Source organism: Mauremys mutica, chromosome 3, assembly GCF_020497125.1.
Source record: "Mauremys mutica isolate MM-2020 ecotype Southern chromosome 3, ASM2049712v1, whole genome shotgun sequence".
Lineage (NCBI taxonomy): Eukaryota > Metazoa > Chordata > Testudines > Geoemydidae > Mauremys > Mauremys mutica.
The window spans coordinates 73,991,034-74,014,323 of NC_059074.1; the positions used below are offsets into that span (position 1 = coordinate 73,991,034).

At 41.4% G+C, this 23,290-nt stretch overlaps 1 protein-coding gene across 6 annotated transcripts in view; it reads right to left on the bottom strand.

Moving 5' to 3' along the window:
• Positions 1–16,524: 16,524 nt before the first annotated feature.
• The window catches only part of GPR63 (G protein-coupled receptor 63), a 45,808-nt gene continuing 39,042 nt past the window's right edge, over positions 16,525–23,290 (bottom strand). For all 6 annotated transcript variants that reach the window (XM_045011965.1, XM_045011967.1, XM_045011964.1 and 3 more), the window contains one exon: positions 16,525–19,039. In XM_045011965.1, the coding sequence (XP_044867900.1) occupies positions 17,636–18,895 (1,260 nt within the window). In that variant the 5' untranslated portion in view covers positions 18,896–19,039 and the 3' untranslated portion in view covers positions 16,525–17,635. The remainder of the gene's footprint in view (positions 19,040–23,290) is intronic.

Here is a 23,290-nt window from a genome sequence, read left to right on the forward strand (position 1 = left end):
CAATCCAGAGGGGATCGATTTATCACATCTAGTCTAGAAGCAATAAATCGATCCCCGAGCGCTCTCCCATTGACCCCTGTACTTCAGCTCGGTGAGAGGTGCAGGCAGAGTTGACGGGGGAGCAGCAGCAGTCGACTCACCGCAGTGAAGACACCGTGATAAGTAGATCTAAGTATGTTGACTTCAGCTACATTATTCACATAGCTGAAGTTGTGTAACTTAGATCGATCCCTCTCCCCCTCCCCCATCCCCATACAGGGAGATTTTGGCAAACCAGTAAAGTGCCTGAAACCACTGTGGCTTATTGTTAAAAGCAACCTATTTAGCAGTCTCAGTTTGACCAAGGCAGGAGGGGAGGGGGTTTGGGGTGTCACAGAAACAGCAGCTTGACCCCGCATCCTTCCTGATAAGAATTGTGTTGAAGTTGCTGATACATGCATTTTTAAAGAGCAGGATGTGCCCCAGGAATGTCTATTGGGATCTCCAGGCTGCAAACGCTGGAAAAACCCATACCTGGTTAATCAATAATCAGAAGGAGCCTCTTGCTTGACCATTGAAACTGCTTACTTAACAAGTTTTCTTTAAGCGACATGTCATTCTATTACTAATGTATAAATAAGGGGAAAAAGCTCGAGATAGTTAGACTCGTTTGGGGACTCTTTTTGGACTCTCCCTCTGGATACATCTTGCGGTCCCCACCAGCAGGTGGAAGATTTGGCCACAGGAAGCCTGCCGCTGTGTCACTCGAGAGCCACACTCAGCTTTGGTAATTATCAAAGGTTGGGGGTGTTTTACTAACTTGTTGCGGACGTGTGTAAGTGCCTGAGACTAAGTAAAGTTTAGCTTTAAGTGAAAGCACTCTTGTGTTGTCCTGTTTGCGCCAGCCATCTGTTGGTCGGACGGCCGTGCCTCCCCTGATTTATTTCCTGACACCTCCTCGCACAGAGTAAAAGTTACCGAGAGCTTTGGGTTGAAAGAACCCCGGATAACACCCCCAGTGTAGACCAGGCCTGAGTTTCTGCCAGTAAAGTCCTTGAGGCACCTAAATTTCTGTCCACATGCATGTGCACAGCCACCTGTATCCTGACCCTGCTGAGGAGCTTGGTGCCCAGTTAGGGGGACCAGATGTCTCGATTTTATAGGACAGTCCTGATTTTGGGGTCTTTTTCTTATATAGGCTCCCATTATCCCATTACCCCCCTGTCCCAATTTTTCACATTTGCTGTCTGGTCACCCTATGCCCAGCTCCCAGTGAGATCCTCAAACTAGGTGCTCCCCCACCTATCTTGCCTGCAGCCCCTGGTCCAGCAGGCATTCTCAGAGGCTACCTACCAGATCAGTGCCTGCACAAAATAAGGAGGCAGCAGCCACCTCTTTATACCAATAACCCAAAGGTTAGAGGATTCATCCAGATGTGGAAGACTCAGGTTCAAATACCCACATGGACCAGGGACTTTAACCCAGGTCTCCCACCTCTCGGAGCAGTGCACTAAATCACTGGACTATGGAGTATGCTGGGGTCAGTCTCTTGCTTGTTGAAGCTTTTCCATTTTTTTATACATTATTTAAATATTTATTGGGCCAGAGAGAGAACAAGTGTGAGAGATTGACTCCACAGCCTGGTGGTTAGGGTATTCATGTGGCAAACTCAAGTTTAAGTCCCTGAACTATTGAAAATATAAGCGGAGAGAGGTCTGGTGGCATTGGCAGCTCCTTTTTCTCATTTTTTTTGTGAGTATGGCATGACCTGGCTAAGGCTCCTAACTCCAGGAGAGGATTCACGGCTGAGGCCATGCTCTTTCTGCCTTACTATTGTCCAACTCATTACCTTATAAAGCATTTTGAGATACACTAGGTATGAAAGACAACATAAAACCAGATTCTGTTATATATACATATACTCCTACATTCTCTCCTAAACTACATTACATATAGTCTTCTCATGTGCACTGAGTTCAGTAGGACACAGTACTGGTCAAAGCACATGGTTTATGGAGGACCGATGAGTACTTAGAGAAAATATTCCTGAATAGGAACACAGGGAAAAAGTTAAAATATGCTATCACTATGATGGTGTACTCCAGTTAAAGGAAAATAAATGTAAATCTCTTATTTATCAAAGCTTGTCATTAAGCAGCATTCCTGAATTCTGGAGAAAAAAAGTGATCCACAGCTCATGAATACATTGTTAATCAAGCCTTGGTACTCAGAAGGTCATCCTAGTCTGTGTGATTTATTCAGACTCATCCTACAAGCATTCTTATTTTTCCCTCAGTCTTGTAAAATAATTTGCTACTCAGCCAGCCATCAGGACAGTCTGGCTTTAAAGAACAGTGTGAATTAAAGTTGTTGAAATGGAATAGTAAAGGCCGCTTTTTTCCCAGATAGCTTTGGAATGCTGCGAATCTGATGAAGTGAATATGCTGCCACCACCCTGTTTGGGGCAAATTGTTAATATGCTGTCATTAGAATTATCATCATGAATATTCTCTTTCACAGCCTGTATGACAAGGGAATTCTCCCATAAAACAGATAATTAACAAATACGTTGATTATATATTAGATCTGTAGGTACACAATGTAGGTAATTGTAGGTAATATCCAATTGCACAACTAGAGAAGAAGCTCCACATTTGACTTCTCCACTTGCACTCTGCCCTAAAATCTTTTTCAGCTAGTACTACTTTTAACATCCCAAATCTTCTTCAGCTTTAAACAGTTGCCTTTATAACAAATAAAATAATAAATAATAGTAATAATAAAAGCCACAAAAAGTATTTCCTTCTTTTCTCCAAAAATTACACTGGCCTGATACAGAGGACTGACCATATTTAGTTCTGGACCACAGGCAGATTTCATGTCTGATCTATCAATATTCACCAGAACTGGAAAAAGTAGCAACATGCTATTGGATTTGATAGATTCCCTGCTTTCCAATTAAATAGACAGAATTTGCTTCTAGCCCTGAAATGGCTTGAGGTATCAGACCTTAAAACTGGAGCACTAATATGCATAGAGATAGAAAAGGTATGTTATATATTTTAATGGTATTTTAAGTTTTATTTACTTTTCATCTGCCTCTGAGATCTAGATTAAACTGAACTTATGAGGCCAAATCCTACTGAGTTATACCTAGGTACCTCCAGAGCAATATACTGAAATCAAGTAATTTGTTCCAGATTTACACTGTTGTAAATGAACAGAAATTGTCCCATTGTAACTAAGAAATTCTGGCTTTATAAATGGAAATATACACAACAAAAATAACGCCCAAAATTTTACACTTCTCTAAAATATTTCTAAAATCTTTTCCTATAAAGTAGGTGGCATACAGAGAACGAGTGATGCTGTGGGATGGGATTATCTGCATAAGTCATTTGTGGCATGGATGAATCCAGGATTTTAAAACCTTCAAAAACGAGACTATATTTTCTCTATGGTGCTTTCAAAACATCCTTTAAAATTTCATATAATGTATTACATTTTAAAGGATGGTTTTAAAAACAAAACAAGCCTAGAGAAAAATTATTCTCTCAAATTCTAAAAAAGACTTCTCTATATGGGAAAACAGGCAAAAAAACAACCCTTTATGCTATTGCACCCCATTAAGCACTCTCAGGGTATGTCTACGCTACGAAATTAGGTTGAATTTATAGAAGTCGGTTTTTTAGAAATCATTTTTATACAGTCAATTGTGCATGTCCCCACACAAAATGTTCTAAGTGCATTAAGTCAGCGGACTGCGTCCACAGTACCAAGGCTAGCGTCGACTTCCGGAGCGTTGAACTGTGAGCAGCTATCCACAGGTCCCTCAGTCTCCGCTGCCCCTTTGGAATTCTGGGTTGAGATCCCAATGCCTGATGGGGCAAAAAGTGTCGCGGGTGGTTCTGGGTACATGTCGTCAGGCCCCCCTCTCCCTCCCTCCCTCCCTCCCTCCATGAAAGCAACAGCAGACAATGGTTTTGTGCCTTTTTTCTTGGTTACCTGAGCAGATGCCATACCACGGCAAGCATCATGCCCACTCAGCTCACTGTCACTGTACATCTCCTGGGTGCTGGCAGACGTTGGACTGCATTGCTACACAGCAGCAGCTGTGATGAAGTGGGCCTGTTCTTAATGTTTCCTCCGAATACTGTGGATGCCTCAGTTTCCCCTATGCATTTCCTAAGTCTCCAGTGTGCATAAATGGCTGCCACTCTGTATCCTGGCAACAAATGGCTGGGGTCCTTCCCACTGCAAGGGAACAGCTAAAGGTGAACAAAGATCAGATGACCTCCTGGCCCAGGAAAGAGACAAAGGCCAGAAAGGAGGGGCTGGAGAGGGGGTTTCAGTTTGTAGCTGGCTGGGAAGTGAGTGCAGACAGGGTTGTCTCACTGGCTGGGCCCCAGAATGGACCCAGCTGAGGGATCCCATTCTCTGTACCTATAAGCTCTGTTTTAGACAGTGTTCCTGTCATCTAATAAACCTTTGTTTTACTGGCTGGCTAAGAGTCACATCTGACTGCGAAGGGGGGTGCGTGCAGGACCCTATGGCTTCCCCAGGACCCTGCCTGGGCGGACTCGCTGTGGGAAGCACACAGAGGAGCATATGCTGAATGCTCCAAGGTCAGACCCAGGAAGGTGAAGCCATGTGAGCTTCTTGCCCTGAAGACAGTCTGCTCTGAGGGAGAGGAGTTTCCCCAAAGTCCTGACTGGCTTTGTGGGGAGCAGGTCCAGAGCATCGCCTGGAGACTCCGTGACAGCAGCTCATTGTCTTTTGGCAGCAAATGGTGCATTACAATTGGTAGCCATCGTTGTCGTACTCCTGGGTGCTCTTTTAGCCGACCTCAGTGAGGTCGGTCAGGGGCGCATGGGCAGACATGGGAGTGACTCAGCCAGGTCATTTCCATTTTCTGCCGAGCACCCAGGAGATGACAATGGCTAGCAGTCGTACTGCACCATCTGTTGCCAGTCTAAGATGTAAAAGATAGATGGAGTGGATCAAAACAAGAAATTGACCTGATTTGTATTGTGAAATCAACGGCCTGCTAAACCCAGGGTTTTGAGTTCAATCCTTGAGGGGGACATTCTGTGTGACAGTTGTTTGTGTTTCTCCTTCATGCAAAGCCACCCCTTTTGTTGATTTTAATTCCCTGTAAGCCATGTTGTCAGTCGCCCCTCCCTCCGTCAGAGCAACAGCAGACAATTGTTTCACACCTTTTTTCAGCACAGAACCAGAAGCTGCAAAAGCAACACCAGGCGAGGAGGCGACGGCAGCACGGTGACGAGAGTGATAAGGACATAGACATAGACTTCTCACAAAGCACGGGCCGGGCAATGTGCCCCAGCAACGTGCACATCATGCTGATGAGCTCTGCATGGTCACCTGTGCTGATCAGCTCGCCACGCTGGCCAAACAGGAAATGAAATTCAAAAGTTTGCGGGCCTTTTTCTGTCTACCTGGCCAGTGCATCTGAGTTGAGAGTGCTGTCCACAGCGGTCACAATGGAACACTCTGGGATAGCTCCCAGAGGCCAATACCGTCAAATTGCGTCCACACTACCCCAAATTCGACCCAGCAAGGCCAATTTCAGCGCTAATCCCCTCGTTGAAGGTGGAGTAAAGAAATCGATTTAAAGAGCCCTTTAAGTCGAAAAAAGGGCTTCGTCGTGTGGACAGGTCCAGACTTAAATCGATGTAACGCTGCTAAATTCGACCTAAAATCGTAGTGTAGACCAGGCCTCAGATGCGCAACAAAAGAACCTACGGCCATTTAAGTCTGAGTAAGATCTGTATAAGGCTTCAGATCCAGAAGCTTGTTTTTCAGGAGCTTGGTCTCATCTCTAGATTTTATATTATATTCACTGTTTCAAACTTCATTGTGGATTTCAGGTTACTTTAGATCTAGTGCATGAACATACTCTGTAACTGATTATGGCAATTTATACTTGGAGTAATAAAAAGGGACAGGGAACACCACAGTTATTTTCAGCATGCTGAAGCCTATGTAACATGTTAACTGCTCTCTGATTAAATCTAACACACAATATCTAAAGGAATGTCTCCTCCTACTTGCTCCTTTGTAGTCAACAGACGGAACCACTAAATTATGTAGATACTGTACATTTTTTTTAAAATGAAGAAATTTTCCAGGTATTTGTGACCCAAACTTCTCTGCAATAGGATAATCAAAAGCAGATATTTAAATGTTCTATAGCAGTATTTTAAAATTTTAATTGTGCCAGGACTGGACATATAATCTGTGTAGCCAATTAATCAGTGAGCATATCTTACCTCTTCTTATTTCATAATTCAAAGGATCCAAAGCTTGTAACAGACTGATGATACATTCAAGAAGAGAACTCCTGTTTCTTAGTAGCTCAATAATTTTTGAAAAGTTAATGATATTTAGCATACATAATACAACCAGCAGATATAGAATGTGATCTTTAAATAGAAATGAGCTGTCAAATTCACATACAGATGTAGATCTGAACTCCTCTAAAGTTAGTAGGGATTCAGATTCAGTCATTTCCAGAAGTGACTAGTGATTTTGAGTGCCTCAGTTTTGACTCACTTTTCCCAACTTCAGAAACCATAAAAGGGCCTGATTTTCACAGAATAGGTACGCTGCCCTTTCTGAGGACTGAGCCATAAAGTTTGGATCCAGTTCAGATCAACATATTGAAGCATATCTGAGAAGACAAGTCAGTATTTCTGCTTTCAGAAGATAGGTATGTTTACAGCAGCTGGAGTGCTATGCTGTGGCTTAACTTTATGCCACTATTAATGCCCTATGGGTTTGAGTCTGGTTGTCTCAGCCTAGTCCTTAAAATTGTTTCCCATATAAAACGCACCACCCAGCCTAGAACAATTTGTCATAACTGGCAGGTGGTGCTCAAGAGAGGCCCAGTATCAGAGTAACAGAGTGTTTCAGACATGGGTGTGTTTGAATTTGTTTTTCTTTGCTTCAGAGGGGTGGGAAATATGGTAAGAGTGTCGCTTTTTTCCTTTGTTGAGAGCATGTTGTATAGGAAGATTTTTCAGGGACTTTTCAGCTGAACGAGGTAGTAGCCTAAATGAGATCTGTCTCCTGCTGCTTTATGGCATGACTGGATGTTAGATTGGGAGGAGGCATCCTAGAACCAGGAGCTTTGATTACTCATTGATTCATCCCATCACTGGGCAACCACTAATTTGACAAATGTACTGAAGATTGCCTCACTCTCTCTCTCTCCGGAACATTCATGACTAGACTGTGATATGCTTGAATGTACTTATTATTCAAATTTGTCAAATCTGTCTTTTAGAATGTTTTACTTCCTGGCTTGATCATAGTTATCCAAAATGTATACTGGACGGCTTATCTGGCATTAGTCACCTAAATCACATAGTATTTTTTTTACCTGATTGGATTACTATGTAAAACACTTCTGCCATGAATACTGAAATTCACATAATGCAAAATTTGTGCCAGTAATCTGGACAGAGCTTGAATGTTTGCTCAAACTGAACACAAAAACAACACGGACAAGGTCAAAACAAATCATGTAAAAATTCAAATACATATTCATAGGGAAACTTCGGGGAAGGAGGGCGCTTTTGTTTAGTTTTCTGCATGCTCACCTACTTCTAGTATCTAGGGTGACCACTTGGACAAAGTCAAACAAAAAGTACACAAGTGTCAAAGGCTCTAGAAAGTTTAACTGTCATAATTCCAGCCATGATGCGTATATAAGGTTCCACTCTAACATAGGCCAGGTCTACACTGGCAAGCTTACAGCGGCACAGCTGTAAGATAGCTCATGTAACCGCTCTATGGAGACGGGAGAGAGTTCTCCCATCGACATAATTAAACTACCTCCAACAAGCGGTGGCAGTTATGTAGGCAGGAGAGTGTCTGCTGCCAACATAGCACTGTCCACACCAGCACGTCTGTCGGTGTAACTTATGTCGCTCAGAGGGATTTTTTTTCACACCCTTGAGTAACATAAGTTATACTGACAAAAGTGCCAGTGTATACTTAGCCATAGTAAAACCAGACAGCAAAACCAATATGGAGAAGTGACATTATGCTTTACGGCCTAAGAAGCAAGCATTCCTCTATTCTATTCTACTCTATATAGATTCCTATACCATCATCACCATAATATCTGTGTGTCTTCCAGTAGTTCATTAAGTGCTGCAACTAACATGTGGCATGTGTGGTTCGCTCTCCTCTGTGTGTGTTTAATGTAGTGCTTTGCTTTTGGTTTTTTTTAAGTGTATATGTTGCTATGTATTTATGTTAGAGAACACAAGGTCAAAGAAATGCACTTAGAGCAGAGATGGTGATGGTCCTTAGTTCCTGGAGGATTTCATTTCACAGTATAGGACTGGCCTCCAAGAAGCCTCTTCTGAACAGATATGCTGTATGTGATATTAGGTCTATCTAGGGTGGCATTTCATCAATTATTTTCCCTGCTGCTTCTGGTACTGGAATTTTCTTTTACTTTTTGTATGTACTGTAGCTTCTACCCCCCAAGAGACACTCCACAGAATCTGTTGCTTAGTAATGGTATCCTTCATGGAAATTAGTTGAACTTCAAAAGCTAAAAACATCTCTTATTAGGCACAGGTTTCAAGGTAATGAATTCCTCTGAGAAAACTGATTAAGAAAACCAGCCTTCCACAATCAACATCACTAAGACAGATCTTTGATTGTGCATACAAAGACAACGAAATTTCCTAGTGCCATTGTCAAGGTGAGCCAATGAATAGAAAAGATTCTCAAAAGTAAATAAAGAGGTATAAAGAAATGGCCTTTTAAAGACCATTACTAACCATATAATTAAATTTATTGTTGATTAAAGTTGAAACAGTGAGAATTAAAAATAATTCCTGCTACCTCCGAACAAAAAAATTGCCATACAAAAACAAGCCAGAGGTCTGTCCAATCCGGTTCCCTGTCTCCTACAATGGCAACATCAAGTATTTCTGAAGACATTATAGCTATAGGGCACCTACCGAATGGGGGTGATGATCTGTTAATTTTGACTACAATAGGATGCTAAGGGGTGAGCTTGATTAGAGTGTTTAGAAACATACAAAATTGTGCAGTACAATAAAATTGATAGCTGGGCACCTAGATCTATGGACTGATGCCTTTTGGTTTTCAGAATCTGAAATATATTACAAATGTTTATTCTAAAGACAAAAACAAAACAATGATCCAAAAATTTTACTCATAAAAAAAATCTGCAAAAAGCAGATTACTCACACCATTATGGTAATTGGGCTCCGAAGTTACTCAGTTGCATTAAAGGCTTCTCTACACAGGGGCACTCAGGAAAGTTAAGACCAATTAACTAATGGTGTGAAGTTAAAGAACATTAAACCCTCTATGTGGATGTTCTCACATTCAGAAGTAAAGTGGCCTTAGTTTAGCCCTGGTTTGCACTTAAAAATTAGGTTGACCTAGCTAAATTGCTCAGGGCTGTGAAAAAAATTCATGCCGAGCACAGCAGTTAGGTTGACCTACCCCAGGTGTAGAGACAGCTCGATCAATGGAAAAACTCTTCTGTCAACTTAGCTACTGCCTCTAAAATAGATGGATTAACTACATTGATGGAAAAATCCCTTCCATTGATGTAAGAAGTATCTACACTACAGTTCTACAGTAGCACAGCTGTAGCTCTGTAGCTGTACAGCTGTAGTGTAGACAGGCCCTTAATACCAGAGGAAATTCTGGGATTAAGCAAACTAAGGCCTGGTCTACACCTAAAATTTAGGTTGATCTTGCTACATCACTCAGGGCTGCAAAAAAATTTGTGCCTTGTGTGCTGTATTTAGGTCAACGTAACACTGGTGTATACACAGCTAGATAAATGGAAGAAGTCTTCCATCATAGAATCATAAGGTTGGAAGGGACCTCAGGAGGTCATCTAGTCCAACCCCCTGCTCAAAGCAGGACCTAATCTGCAACTAAATCATCCCAGACAGGACTTTGTCAAGCCTGACCTTAAAAACCTCTAAGGAAGGAGATTCCACCACCTCCCTAGGTAGCCCATTCCAGTGCTTCACCACCCCCCTAGTGAAAAAGTTTTTCCTAATATCCAGCCTAAACCTCCCCCACTGCAACTTGAGACCATTACTCCTTGTTCTATCATCTAGTACCACTGAGAACAGTCTAGATCCATCCTCTTTGGAACCCTCTTTCAGGTAGTTGAAAGCAGCTATTAAATACCCCCTAAATAATCCCAGTTCCCTCAGCCTCTCCTCATAAATCATATGCTCCAGCCCCGTAATCATTTTTGTTGCCCTCTGCTGGACTCTTTCCAATTTGTCCACATCCTTCTTGTAGTGTGGGGCCCAAAACTGCACACACAACTCCATTGAGGCCTAACCAATGCCAAATAGAGGGGAATGATCACAGCCCTCGATCTGCTGACAATGCTTCTACTTATACAGCCCAAAATGCCGTTAGCCTTCTTGGCAACAAGGGCACACTGTTGACGCATATCCAGCTTCTTGTCCACTGTAACCCCTAGGTCCTTTTCTGCAGAACTACTGCCTAGCCACTCGGCCCGTAGTCTGTAGCAGTGGATGGGATTCTTCCTTCATGAGTGCAGGACTCTGCACTTGTCCTTGTTGAACCTCATCAGATTTCTTTTGGCTCAGTACTAGGCCAAAATTTGTCTAGGTCCCTCTCTACCCTACCCCTACCCTCCAGCGTATCTACCACTCCTCCCAGATTAGTGTCATCTGCAAACTTGCTGAGAGTGCAGTCCACGCCATCGTCCAGATCAGTAATAAAGATATTGAACAAAACCAGCCCCAGGACCGACCCTTGGGGCATTCCGCTTGATACCCGCTGTCAACTAGACATGTAGCCATTGATCACTACCTGTTGAGCCCGACGATCTAGCCAGCTTTCTATCCACCTTACAGTCCATTCATCCAATCCATACTTTTTTAACTTGCTGGCAAAAATACTGTGGGAGACCAGATCAAAAACTTTGCTAAAGTGAAGGAATAACACATCCACTGCTTTCCCCTCATCCATAGAGCCAGTTATCTCATCATAGAAGGCAATTATGTTAGTCAGGCATGACTTGCCCTTTGTGAATCCATGCTGATTGTTCCTGATCACTTCCCTCTCCTCAAAATGAATTCCTTGAGGACCTGCTCCATGATTTTTCCAGGGACTGAAGTGAGGCTGACTGGTCTGTAGTTCTCCAGATCCTCCTCCTTCCCTTTTTTAAAGATGGGCACTACATCAGCCTTTTTCCAGTCATCTGGGACCTCCCTGGATCGCCATGAGTTTTCAAAGATAATGGCCAATGGCTCTGCAATCACATCTGCCAACTTCTTTAGCACCCTCAGATGCAATGCATCTGGCCCCACAGGCTTGTGCTCATCCAGCTTTTCTAAATAGTCCCGAACCACTTCTTTCTCCGCAGAGGGCTGGTCACCGCCTCCCCATGCTGTGCTGCCCAGTGCAGTAGTATGGGAACTGACCTTGTTCGTGAAGACAGGGGTGAAAAACACATTTTGTACATTAGCTTTTTTCCACATCCTCTGTCACTAGGTTGCCTCCCTCATTCAGTAAGGGGCCCACATTTTCCTTGACTTTCTTCTTGTTCCTAATATACCTGAAGAAACCCTTCTTGTTACTCTTAACATCCCTTGCTAGCTACAACTCCAAGTGTGATTTGGCCTTCCTGATTTCACTCCTGCATGCCTGAGCAATATTTTTATACTCCCTGGTCATCTGTCCAATCTTCTGCTTCTTGTAAGCTTCTTTTTTGTGTTTAAGAATAGCAAGGATTTCACTGTTAAGGCAAGCTGGTCGCCTGCCATATTTACTATTCTTTCTACACATTGGGATGGTTTGTTCCTGCAACCTCAATAAGGATTCTTTAAAATACATCCAGCTCTCCTGGACTCCTTTCCCCCCCATGTTATTCTTCCAGGAGATTCTGCCCATCAGTTCCCTGAGGGAGTCAAAGTCTGCTTTTCTGAAGTCCAGGGTCCGTATTCTGCTGCTCTCCTTTCTTCCTTGTGTCAGGATCCTGAACTCGACCATCTCATGGTCACTGCCTCCCAGGTTCCCATCCACTTTTGCTTCCCCTACTAATTCCTTCTGGTTTGTGAGCAGCAGGTCAAGAAGAGCTCTGCCCCTAGTTGGTTCTGCCATAATTTAAAAAAATTATTGGCAGAGGTGTAGTTCATTTGCTAACTCAAAATTCCAATAAAATCAAAAGATGCTTATCATCCAATTCACCCCAATTCTTATTTCTACTACTGATGGAAATAATCCGTCATTTACAAATAGGGAGGAATTGAGTCATAAAGGTCGCTGTCGTGTATGGAAATGAATCATGTTACACTGTACCACTGCCCATGGCATATGTTCTATTTATTCCACACCAAGATGATTTTAATTACTCAGCCATAGCTAAAGGGCAGCACATCTACTTTATATGGAAATAAAAAAAGTTATGTATCCTCCTTTAGGCTTTCACTCTTTCCTTCATTAAAAATGCTAACATATGTTTCAGATATATTGGCACCATCTCCATAGCAGTTTTAGCATTACTGCATTTTGTTGTACAATTACTGTAAAGGAAATAATGTTTTGGGTTAAACAAAAATAGCTACAAATATAGGAAAGTTTTTAATGGTGCAGACATCCGTCTTCATTATATGAATTATAAAGGAAGCTTTAAAAGTATTTGAAATGATAAAAGCAGATATTAAAATTATAGGCATTTTGACAGGCCTATATTTGAGTGTGAATATAACGATTTCTTAATGTCAAGGACTTTTTCCACATTGTTGAAGAATGTTCATGTTTATTTTCCTTTTTTGTTTTTGAGTTATTTTCATGGGTGTGATATGTACAGAAAATACAACACAATTCTACTTAACAATTTGTTTTTAAAACAATAAATTCAAGGTTTTTCCACATAGGTAAATTACTACTGCTCAAAAAGATTAAACCAGTTCATAATGACAAAGTAGTGGCTCCAGGAAAAACTGACTTTTAAGAAATTCTTCACAAATTTGTTGCAGCGAAAATGGTGTTTTGGAGTTCTGCTTTCACATAAAAATAAACCAATAAATCTTTCAAGGAGAGAAATGTTGCATGACTTGAGAGTGAAAAATCTCTCACGTTCTTAGAAAGAACATTAAAATCTGGCAGTGTTTAAGCATAAAACCAAATAAAAGAAATTATAAAAGTATCAGGCATAAAAGTGAAAATCAACAGAGGAAGAAAAGAGACAAAGCATTTTCCTCTCCATATACCTAAATACCTTTACATAAGTAGTAAAAACTATCCAAGAATATGCAACATCCCTTAAGAGTATAAAAAAATCATTTTAGCAACAGATTTGTACACATGAAAGTTGTGAAAGCTTCATGCTTTGACTGAACAACACTGAGATAACTGCAAAGTAATAAAAATACATTCATCTTCATTTTCAATACCAAAGAATCTTCAAAATATAATAGAAGAGAACACAGTTCAGTAATGAGTAAAAAAAATAAATCATTTTTGGAGAGGAAGAATAATAGTGTAATCTCCTAGAATTAAAAAGGATCCAATTTATTTAAGATTTTAAACCCCCGTCCCAAGCTAAAATTTCTCTTACACAATTGCGCTAACTTGTGTTTGCAGGATCATAGCCAACGAGAGAAAGTAGTTTATCAATTTTTATCTTGATCCTAAGAATTCAACTGAAATTAACAAGGCACTGCTCTGTAACAGCCAACTGAACACAATAAGCCAACTGGTTCTGTAAATAACACATTGGGGTAAACTGGTCTGATTTATATGCTGAGCAAGTCACCTTTACTTTATTGTACGCCCTTTTGGTTAGCTGATTTGTTTTTTCTGCTAACCTCCCAATCCCCAAAGCCTTTTCAATGTGTATGTTTCACACCCGCTTTAAGACACCTCTGAATTTGGCCCAATGCAGAGAGTTGACATTAACAGTTCAAGCATTGAGAAGAGAACATGCTCCAATGTGGGCTTAAACATTGCATTACCAAAATAAATCAAATTTTTGACAGGTGCAATTTCTACTTCATAGTTTTCACAGATCAGAGATTACGAAATCCCCAAAAGGTCATATTCCCCCTTCAAGGAATCATTTAACCAACCTCACTGGATTACTCATCCTCTTTCCTACTTGAATTATTATATTTTATTACATCCATTCACACCAGTTTTGTTCCTCTGGAAGACAGAGCAAAAATATCTGTTCCTGTCAGTGGCAGAGTGTGTGTACTCCCATTATATGACATTAAAGCACAATTTTTCTGTTTTCAGAGAGAAAAGGGGTGAATAGCTCTGAAACACAAAATCTATACCAAGCCCAGCCATAAACTGGAGAGACAGATGCAAAATGAATTAGAAATAAGAGCTGTACTCTAAGAGGAACACAAAAAACAAGTTGTTTTGCTCTAAAACTCCATTGCTGTCTGTCATCTGATCAGAGGATAATTGGTTCAATTATGCCACCAGAAGAATTAAATGTGGATGTAAGAGCTGACTTCAAGGGACCTCTTCATTTTAACAACACCTTAGCCCTGGCGCCTTGGCTTGAAAGCCCACAGCCTTGTCAAATTGGCATTGAGTGGCAGTGAATTTACATGTTCAAAGCAAAATACTCTTTAAAAATGAAATAAAAATCAAGGCAAAATTCCTCCTTTAATATGTTCAAAATACAAATACCCTTTTATCAATATTTTTAGCTGAGAGGAATAGAGATTACACCTCTATCTCAATATAACGCTGTCCTTGGGAGCCAAAAAAATCTTCCCACGTTATAGGTGAAACCGTGTTATACTGAACTTGCTTTGATCCACCAGATTGCGCAGCCCCGCCCACTCCAGAGCACTGCTTTACCGCGTTATATCCAAATTTGTGTTATATCGGGTGGCGTTATATCGAGGTAGCGGTGTACTTTGAGAGTGGTTTTAGCCCTTCACTAAACAGCTTCATAAAATCTAATCCAGACATGCTCTCCAGATAGTGAGTGGTCCCTATGCATTCATACAGAACAAGAAGCTTCTTTGCACACACAAGCCTTATGCAGCATGCACGCGCACACACGCTTTATGCAGCTCAGAAGGGGACACTTGGAAGAACTGACACCGTACTCTGGAGAGCACAGGGACTGCTTACTCCTGGAGAGCAGGATGCTGAAAAAGGGGGTAGGAAGGAAGCAGGGCGATGACTCTATCCCCTACTTGGAGCAGGGCTGGTGCAATCTGCTCCTTCAATTTGTAGCCAATGGGATTCTGTGTGGAGGGAGCAGGCTGCACTCCTCCCATGCACAAATACAGTCCAGAAGAGACTTTACTTTCCAAAAGCGCAATCTCCCCTGTGGTAGTGTCCCTCTCCACCCTGATGCCCAATTCAGGGCTGTCACTTAAATGTCACAAATGTTCCCTGTTTAATCTGATTCACCTGTCATTTACAAGTTTATGTAGTTGATAAAAATACATACCTGGATTATGATCACTGAGTGAAATCCACTGACATTTTTCCTGTTCTCAAATAAGAATGGATGTTTTCAAGGCAGTTATCAAGAAAGGCAAAGTAGTACCTGATGTGAATCCAAGAGATGGTTTGGCATTCCAGTGAAAGAAGCTTCCACTAAACAAGCTGATTTGTAATACATAGAAAACTAGTGGGACAGTAGACATGTGAGTGGGAGATGGCAAAGAAAAACAACATAAAGAAATACAGGAGAGAGGTAGGGAATTTGACTTATTTGATCCCACTCCAGCCCCACTGCCCAACTCTCCATCATAAATTCTGAACTAGCTTCCCAACCTTTCCCCATTTGTTAAACCATCTCCCCAATTTATAATTACAAATCAGATTATTTCACCGAAAGATTATCTCAATTTTTTGTCGTGGTTATAAATTGTAGGGCTGTGGCCAGTCTTTAGATCGGGGTAGGCAAGAGGGCTCCACACGCTGCCATCGCTTGCGGGTACCTCTCCCAAAGCTCCCATTGGCTGGGAACGGGGAACCACGGCTAATGGGAGCTTTGGGGGATGCATCCACAGACAAGGGCAGCACATGGAGCCCTCTGTGCCCCCTTCCCAGGGGCTTCAGGGACGTGGTGCTGGCCACTTCCGGGAGCGGCACAGGGCCAGGGCAGGCAGGGAGCCTGCCCTGGCCCTGCTGCATGCCACTGCCACCCCAGAGCTGGTCCAGGTAAGCAATGTCAGGCTGGAACCTACACCCCAAACCCCTCTTGCACACCACACCCAACCCTCTGCCTTGAGCCCCCTGCCTGCACCCCAACCCCCTGCCGCACCCTGAGGCCCCTCCCACACCCCTCCTGCACCCCAATCCCCTGCCCTGAGCCTCCTCCCGCACCCTGCCTGCCCTGAGCCCCTTCCTGCACACCGCACCCCCTCCTGCACCCCAACTCCCTGCCCCAGCCCTAGATTCATGGCCCTGCATGCAATTTCCCCACCCAGATGTGGCCCTCGAGCCAAAAAGTTTGCCCACCCCTGCTTTAGATGAGGGTGTTTAATATTGCCCCAGTCCAAAACATGGTTCATGTGCCTTTTTTTTTTTTGACCCAGAAACACCTATTCCAATTCTCCTTTGGCCGTAGACTCTCACAGGCCTTGATCCTGCCCACTTAGAATACCCGGGTGCAGCATTCCACTCCCACAGACTCTCACTGACTTCCTTAGGGCTCTGAATGGGAAAATCTGTCTGCCCACATGCTGCAAATCACAGGATCACAGCCATAATTTATAACTTTGACTTCTGGACATAGCAATAGATTTTGGAGTTTCATAGCCACTAAAATATTAAAATGTGTGCAATGGTCAAAAAAGATCAATTTTTGCCTGGGCCCATTTTTCCAGAACTTATGTTAGCCTTATATTTTGGGCATGATATTTTATCTTTTCATTCTGCCTCCATTTCCTCATTCACCAGGATTAAGGAGTTAATATCCCATTAGGTAAGTTTTCAGAAACAATATCTAGCAAATCAGTAACTGTAGTTTTAGATACACCAATATAAATCTGCCCTCTAGAAACTAAACATATCTTTCATTAAACTACCACCATAATGTGTAAAAACCTTCTCTACAGGCATCACAAACATTCCGAAAAACAGATTCTGTAGCAAGTTTTGTAAAGTGCACAAAATATCAATGGAAATATTTTTAAAAGGTTCTAATGTCATCATCAAAACTCTTGAAATTTTGTTAAAATTAAATAGAAGTTACTTAAATGTGACTTTTTGGCTCTAATGTCTTGGCAGAAAGCAGCAACATTTTCAGAAAAATTACACCAACTAAACATATTGTACAATAGCAGCATAAAAAACCCTACAATTAGATGCAATTGCAGGCTTAATAAGCAGAAAACTGACAAAATATTAGAAATCTAATAAAAAAAAGTCTGGGTTTCCACTGAATCCTGGGAGGTAATATTTGTAATTTTGTTTACATTGTTTCTGACAGTAAACTCAGTTCTAATAAATCACGTTCTTCCTTAAAATTGAATAAGATATTGGAAAACATACTCAAGTTATAAGATATGGCAGTTGAAGGAGCCATATTAAAATAAAACAATACATAAAAACGAAGAATCCCAGAAAATAATCGTCATGTCAAATAGCTGCAATTTTACACAACCGACCGGTGCTCCCCACACACATAGATGGCACTTGGCCGAATGCGTCTTCTTGTGTGACCAGGAAACTGTGGCAAAAACTTGAAGTACTTGGGCATTAAATCTAAGCATGCATCATGAAATTTCTTAATCCTCCAGTAGTAAATCAACGGGTTCAGTGCAGACTTGAGGTAGCAGAGCCAAAGGAGCCAAGTGCTTATCTCAAAAAAGTTGTGCTTGTGGTAAAAGTGACTGTTGAATGTCGCAATAAGGCTGTAGGTGGTGAAGGGCGCCCAACAGACTATGAAAACAATGAACAAAATCAATATGGTTGTGAAGGCACGAGTTTTAAAGCTCATATCAATGTTCATTTGAAAAGGTCTCTGAAGGCTCATGAGACCAAGCTTGCTGGCCTGGCTGAGGCATATGCTGTCGGGATGGCTGTGGATACGAACTGCATTGTGGCGTACGGTATTGAGTATGCCCATAAAAGAGTATAGCATTACCATGAATGGAATAAAAAAAGAAATTAGTACAACTAGTATTACATACACCTGGTAGCCAGGACTAGTGGTGTAGCCAAAAACACACTGAGGTGCTCTAGAAGGTATCTGCAGGTTTGGGTTCCCCACAGATAATGGAAAAGCCACAACAAAGGATGCAGCCCATGAAACAGCAATGAGAATCTTTGCACGGTAAGGATTCAGCTTATCTTGTCTCTGAACTATAATAAGGAATCTATCAATGCTAATAATGAGTAGGATGGCCACTCCCTCTATGACAAACAGCCAGAAAAACATGGCAGAGACTCTGCAGAAGATATCTCCAAAAATCCATCGTGTGGTAATGATAGTTATCAGAGCAAAAGGCATGTTCAGCACTGCAAGCAACATGTCTGCAAAAGCCAGGCTTGCTAAGAGAATGTTAATTGCAGATCGCATGGCAGCTTTCTGGTAGACCATGAGGCAGACAACAAAGTTTCCAAGAAAAGAAACCAACAGTATAAATATCATAGCAGCAGAAAGAATGATCTGGAGTGGCAGACTCAAGCTCTTGAAAACTTCTTGTGTTGGCAGGATAGCTGTAGGGTTCACTAGTAAAGTACTTATCTCAGTGGTGACCATGGCCCCTGAACTGTGATTCAATGGCTGTGTTGTGCCACTACGAAGCAAAAATTGGGGAGTGGTAAAATTCATATAGGCATTTTCATAGACAATAAAAGTAGCATTCAGTGTCCTAGAGTGGGCAGATGTCAACATTGCGGAGAAAACCATTGCTTCGGGAGGAATGAATTCAGAGCCAAGGTCCTCAAGGCATTTCAGCTTGTAAGGGTAGTATCATGTTCCTTGGCCATGGACCAAATCAGGATTACACAACTGAAAACAGCAGAGCTCCAACTTTCATGCCAATATTTATGCCTGAAAAAACAAAAACAAACACAAACATAGGAATAAAACTTAAAATGAGCAGAAAAAAATTTGGTTCTTAGACATCACTAAAGGACCAATAATGTAATAAATTTGAGAATCCCTATCTTCTGATATTATCTGTCTGATAATTCTGTAATTGTTCTCCTCCTTCACCCACCCCCAGTCCTGGACTATTAATTTAAACATTCTGAATGTGTTTTGGAATCTGAGTGAGTCCGAGACTGCTAAGATTTCAAGCCTGAAGGGAGATGGAGCACCACACCCAGAAACACAGTCTTTGGCTTAGTTTTATTTGGCATTGGTTTTAGGTACACTTTGAAGTCACAGTATAATGAGGAAGCATAAGTAAGACTATCCTACCTGCTCTAAAACACATAGGGTCAAAAATGCAATCCCTTCCCACAGCTGGAGTTTATTAACGAAATGAACAATAATAAAAACATATCATGAACAAGAAGCCCAAACTTTTATCCAGGCTTCCCCTAATGTTCTTAGCTGTCTAGGCCCTCTCAGCCCTCAAGCCTGCTTCCTCCACTTCAAATGCCCCCAGCAGGAGTGGCCTCCCTCCAGGCTCCATATTGCTGGCAGGTGTTGCAGGGCAAGGACACTTTCAACTTCTGTTTCCTCTGACAGACCTTTAACTTCTTCCTAGTCAGGTCCTGTATGGTGTTTGTTCACTCCCTCACAGGAAGGTACAGTCTTACTATGAACATAACTACACTGTTGATTCATGAGTTTAATTATTTCCCCTTACTGCTTGAAGGAGGAGGATTAATGTTTTATGTTTCCCTCCTACCTTTTACATTTCAGAGCCCTGCTGGTAGCTCAGGGAAAGCAGACTGTCCTAAACTACGTAGTGAGATTCTTGTAAAAATGCCAGATAAACTAGTTACCGTGTTCTAGATTTCTTCTCCTCCTTATTCCTCGCCCTTCATTTTTATTTTATATTAACTCCTCTCCAACAAGCACTAATGTTAATAATAAACTAAAGCACAAACAGTAGACCCACAGTGAGAAATTGCCCAGAACTTATTGAGAGAAAAAGCCAATTTAGAAATCTTTCCTTTAATAGTCTTCCCCACCAAAAATGTTAGAATTCTGTGTGTAATCAACACCTAACAGGAATTTATCCCACTCTTTTCTGGTTCAGATGAACAATATTTTTGACAGTATGAGTATCAAAATCCTGTTTAGGAAACCCACAGAGGCCTATTACTCAATGAACACTGTAAGCAGTGAAGAGAGAAAGTAGCATCGGTGTTCCATAAGGAGTGATTTGAAAGGGAGCATAAAAACAACAAATAATTCATGATTTAGAATAGTGGATAACTGAAAATAAGGGCCTACGGCTAATGTCTGGTAGGCCTCTGTGGAGAGTGGGAACAGGAAGCCAGGGTGGATAACTAGGAAGGGAAGGAACCTAAGCCTCAGTATTCATTATGAGCAGCAAATGGAGGAAATCCTGGAGATATTCTGGATAGGAAGTGAGGGATAGAACTCAGTATGAGGGTGCTGCTAGGCCCATCTTCAAGCTTCAATTCGGCAAGGTACTTAAGCACATGCTTATCATTAAGCATTATCCCACTGAGGACAATGGGACTATTCACATACTTAAAGTTAACCATCCAAATCTGCAGGATCAGGGCTTTAAACATCTTCATAACATCTAATCTAGCGCTGATATTTTAAATTTAAATAGCCTTAGGTGTCCAGAAACTATAGTAGAGAACGTTTCACAAAATGCTAGACAGAATATAAACCAATCAATCTAATGTGTTCTTGTTTAGAGGCAAGGGATTTAAAAATATATGGCTTTTATGATTCATTACCCTTAAACTACAGCAGAAAACAACTTTGGGGAAAAGTACGAGCCACAAAGCTTATTTGACATATACTATACCAACTCATAAGCATATATGTGCTGTTCCTTCCTTTCTATTTAAATCCCAGTAGCTAATATATGCAACAGAGAGTGTGAAATTCACTCAGGCGCAGAGTACCAGTGAAAGGTTTTGTGCACCATTTAATCTGTTCTGAAAGGCTGTGCTGGGGGGACCTCTGAACCCTCTAGGTACTGGATCTGTACAATTGGAGACAGAGGACCAATGTTCCCCGGAGGGATTGCTATTCATTGATGATGGGACATCAGAAAAACAGGCAACACAGAAGTTAGGCTGGGAGCAATTCAGCCACATGGACAGAGCAATGCACAGGGCTTAAAGCAGATCCATTTGTTCAATTTAATCTGCATTCAGTTTCACTCGTTGCAAATGAAACAGGTACGGAGGACAGGGTCTCCTCACTGATTCCAAATAACTTAGTGGATGAGCTGCTAGGTCCATGAGTAAAAACAGCCATATGGCTGTAGATGCTTTCCCAGCCCATTGGGATAGAGTAGAGAGCAAGGAAGGGCTGAGCTTCAGCCCTCTGCCCTGTCTGTGAGCTGAGGGAGTGGGTAGGATTCCCTTCAGCCAACCCCACAGAGTTCCTCCCACAAAACCTGAGCAATCAGGCTTTTTGCACAGAGAGCAAGTTGCAACAAAAAGATGTTTCAGTTGCTCTCTCCTCCCATCATCAAGCACACAATCCTTTCTATGATCCATCCTGTGTTTCCGTCCTCCAAAAAAAATTTGGAAATAGAAACAGAGGTTGAAAAGAAATCAGAAAGAACGGAGCTAAGAGGAGTTCACAGTGGTTTTGTTTCACTCTTCAGTTACTAGCTGCGAAGGCCAAATCCTACCATTTGAAACTGAGACAGATGCATTGGATAGCAGTTATTGAACTGCTATATGAGCCCACAGATTGAAGATAATATAAATCGGCAAATTTGCTTCTGAGCAATGTGGACAAGTACGACGCTGATACATTTTGGTCACTGTATTCTCATTTTTGGAACATGCACTCTCGTTGATTCTTTTCAAATGCAGAAAAGCTAGAGTCCAAATTACTTTTTCCTTTTCAATGCAGAAAATTACTGGGTACGCACATTTCCTCTGAAGCAAATTTCTCACTCAAATGCAACTTTCTTTATAGGAAGCATAATAGACATAATTGTTTCTGATGCAGTGTAAACTCACAGATAAATATCTCACAAATTTCATTCATCAAATATAATGAACTCTGTTTGAATTTAGTAGATTTTTAAGCCAACAGCAAAAATCTATCTGTTTAGAATTTGGAAAGTATACCCAACTGTTAAAGATCATGTCTCATATAGAAAGCTAATAACCATCAAAACCAGAACCTCCCTTATAGCCAAATGGTGGAGGATTTTTCTTTATACAGTACTTGTAAATACAGTATTACAGCAACAGTTGTGTTCAAGGCAGAGTAGGCTAGTCTACATTTGGCTGTTGCTCAAGTTTGCCATTAAATTTAAAGTTTTCCTTTTTAATTTTACCTGTTTCTGTGCCAAATTCTAGCCACCTACCAGTGATTTTCTTCAAAAGCTTAAAGTTGACAGGTGATTTAAATACATAGAAAGGAAGAACTTTAACATGCCCTTTTACATGGTCCCACTTGGGTTTTGTTTTGTTTTTACAATTATCATGAATGGTTTATTTTAATTCACATTTGGTTGGGTTAAAGATGACCTGTAATGTTAAGTTAATTTTTTTACCATGTTTATTATTACGCAAGCCCTAAATAACCAGGGTAACAAATACATTTAGCACAAACAGGGATATAGGTAGGTAGTACAGATTAGGGAAACATTTTTTTAAATACAAAACCAAAATGTTATAAATAAAATAACTCACTTTGTATCCTTTCTTTGACCCCATACCTGTGTAAGTGGGGCCTGGGAGATTTCTCTCACTACATAGGAGGGAAAGGATTTCTTCAATGCCTTAACATTCAATTCCCTGCTTCAGATAGAGCAAGAAGTGGGGCATAGAACCAATGGGAATGGGCAATTTACTTGTTAACCTACCTGATTTTCCACTGGTAAGATAACTGAATTAGCTAGTTTCCAATCATGCAGACTTGCATGTCCAGTATCACCAGAAGAACCATTCACCCATCTCTTTTTAAACACCAAGATTGGGTAGGACCAAGGCTATGAACAGATTCCATCCACATCTGTTTTGAGTCCCCATTTCCATTTGAGCCTGTAGGGTGTTACCTGGTTGGTCTTATATACCATGTTATACCACTGTCTCCTTGGATATCCACAGCCTCTCTCTCCATGCACTCTTCCATAGCGAACAATTTTAAGCAGTCAGTATGGGGTCAATCTAG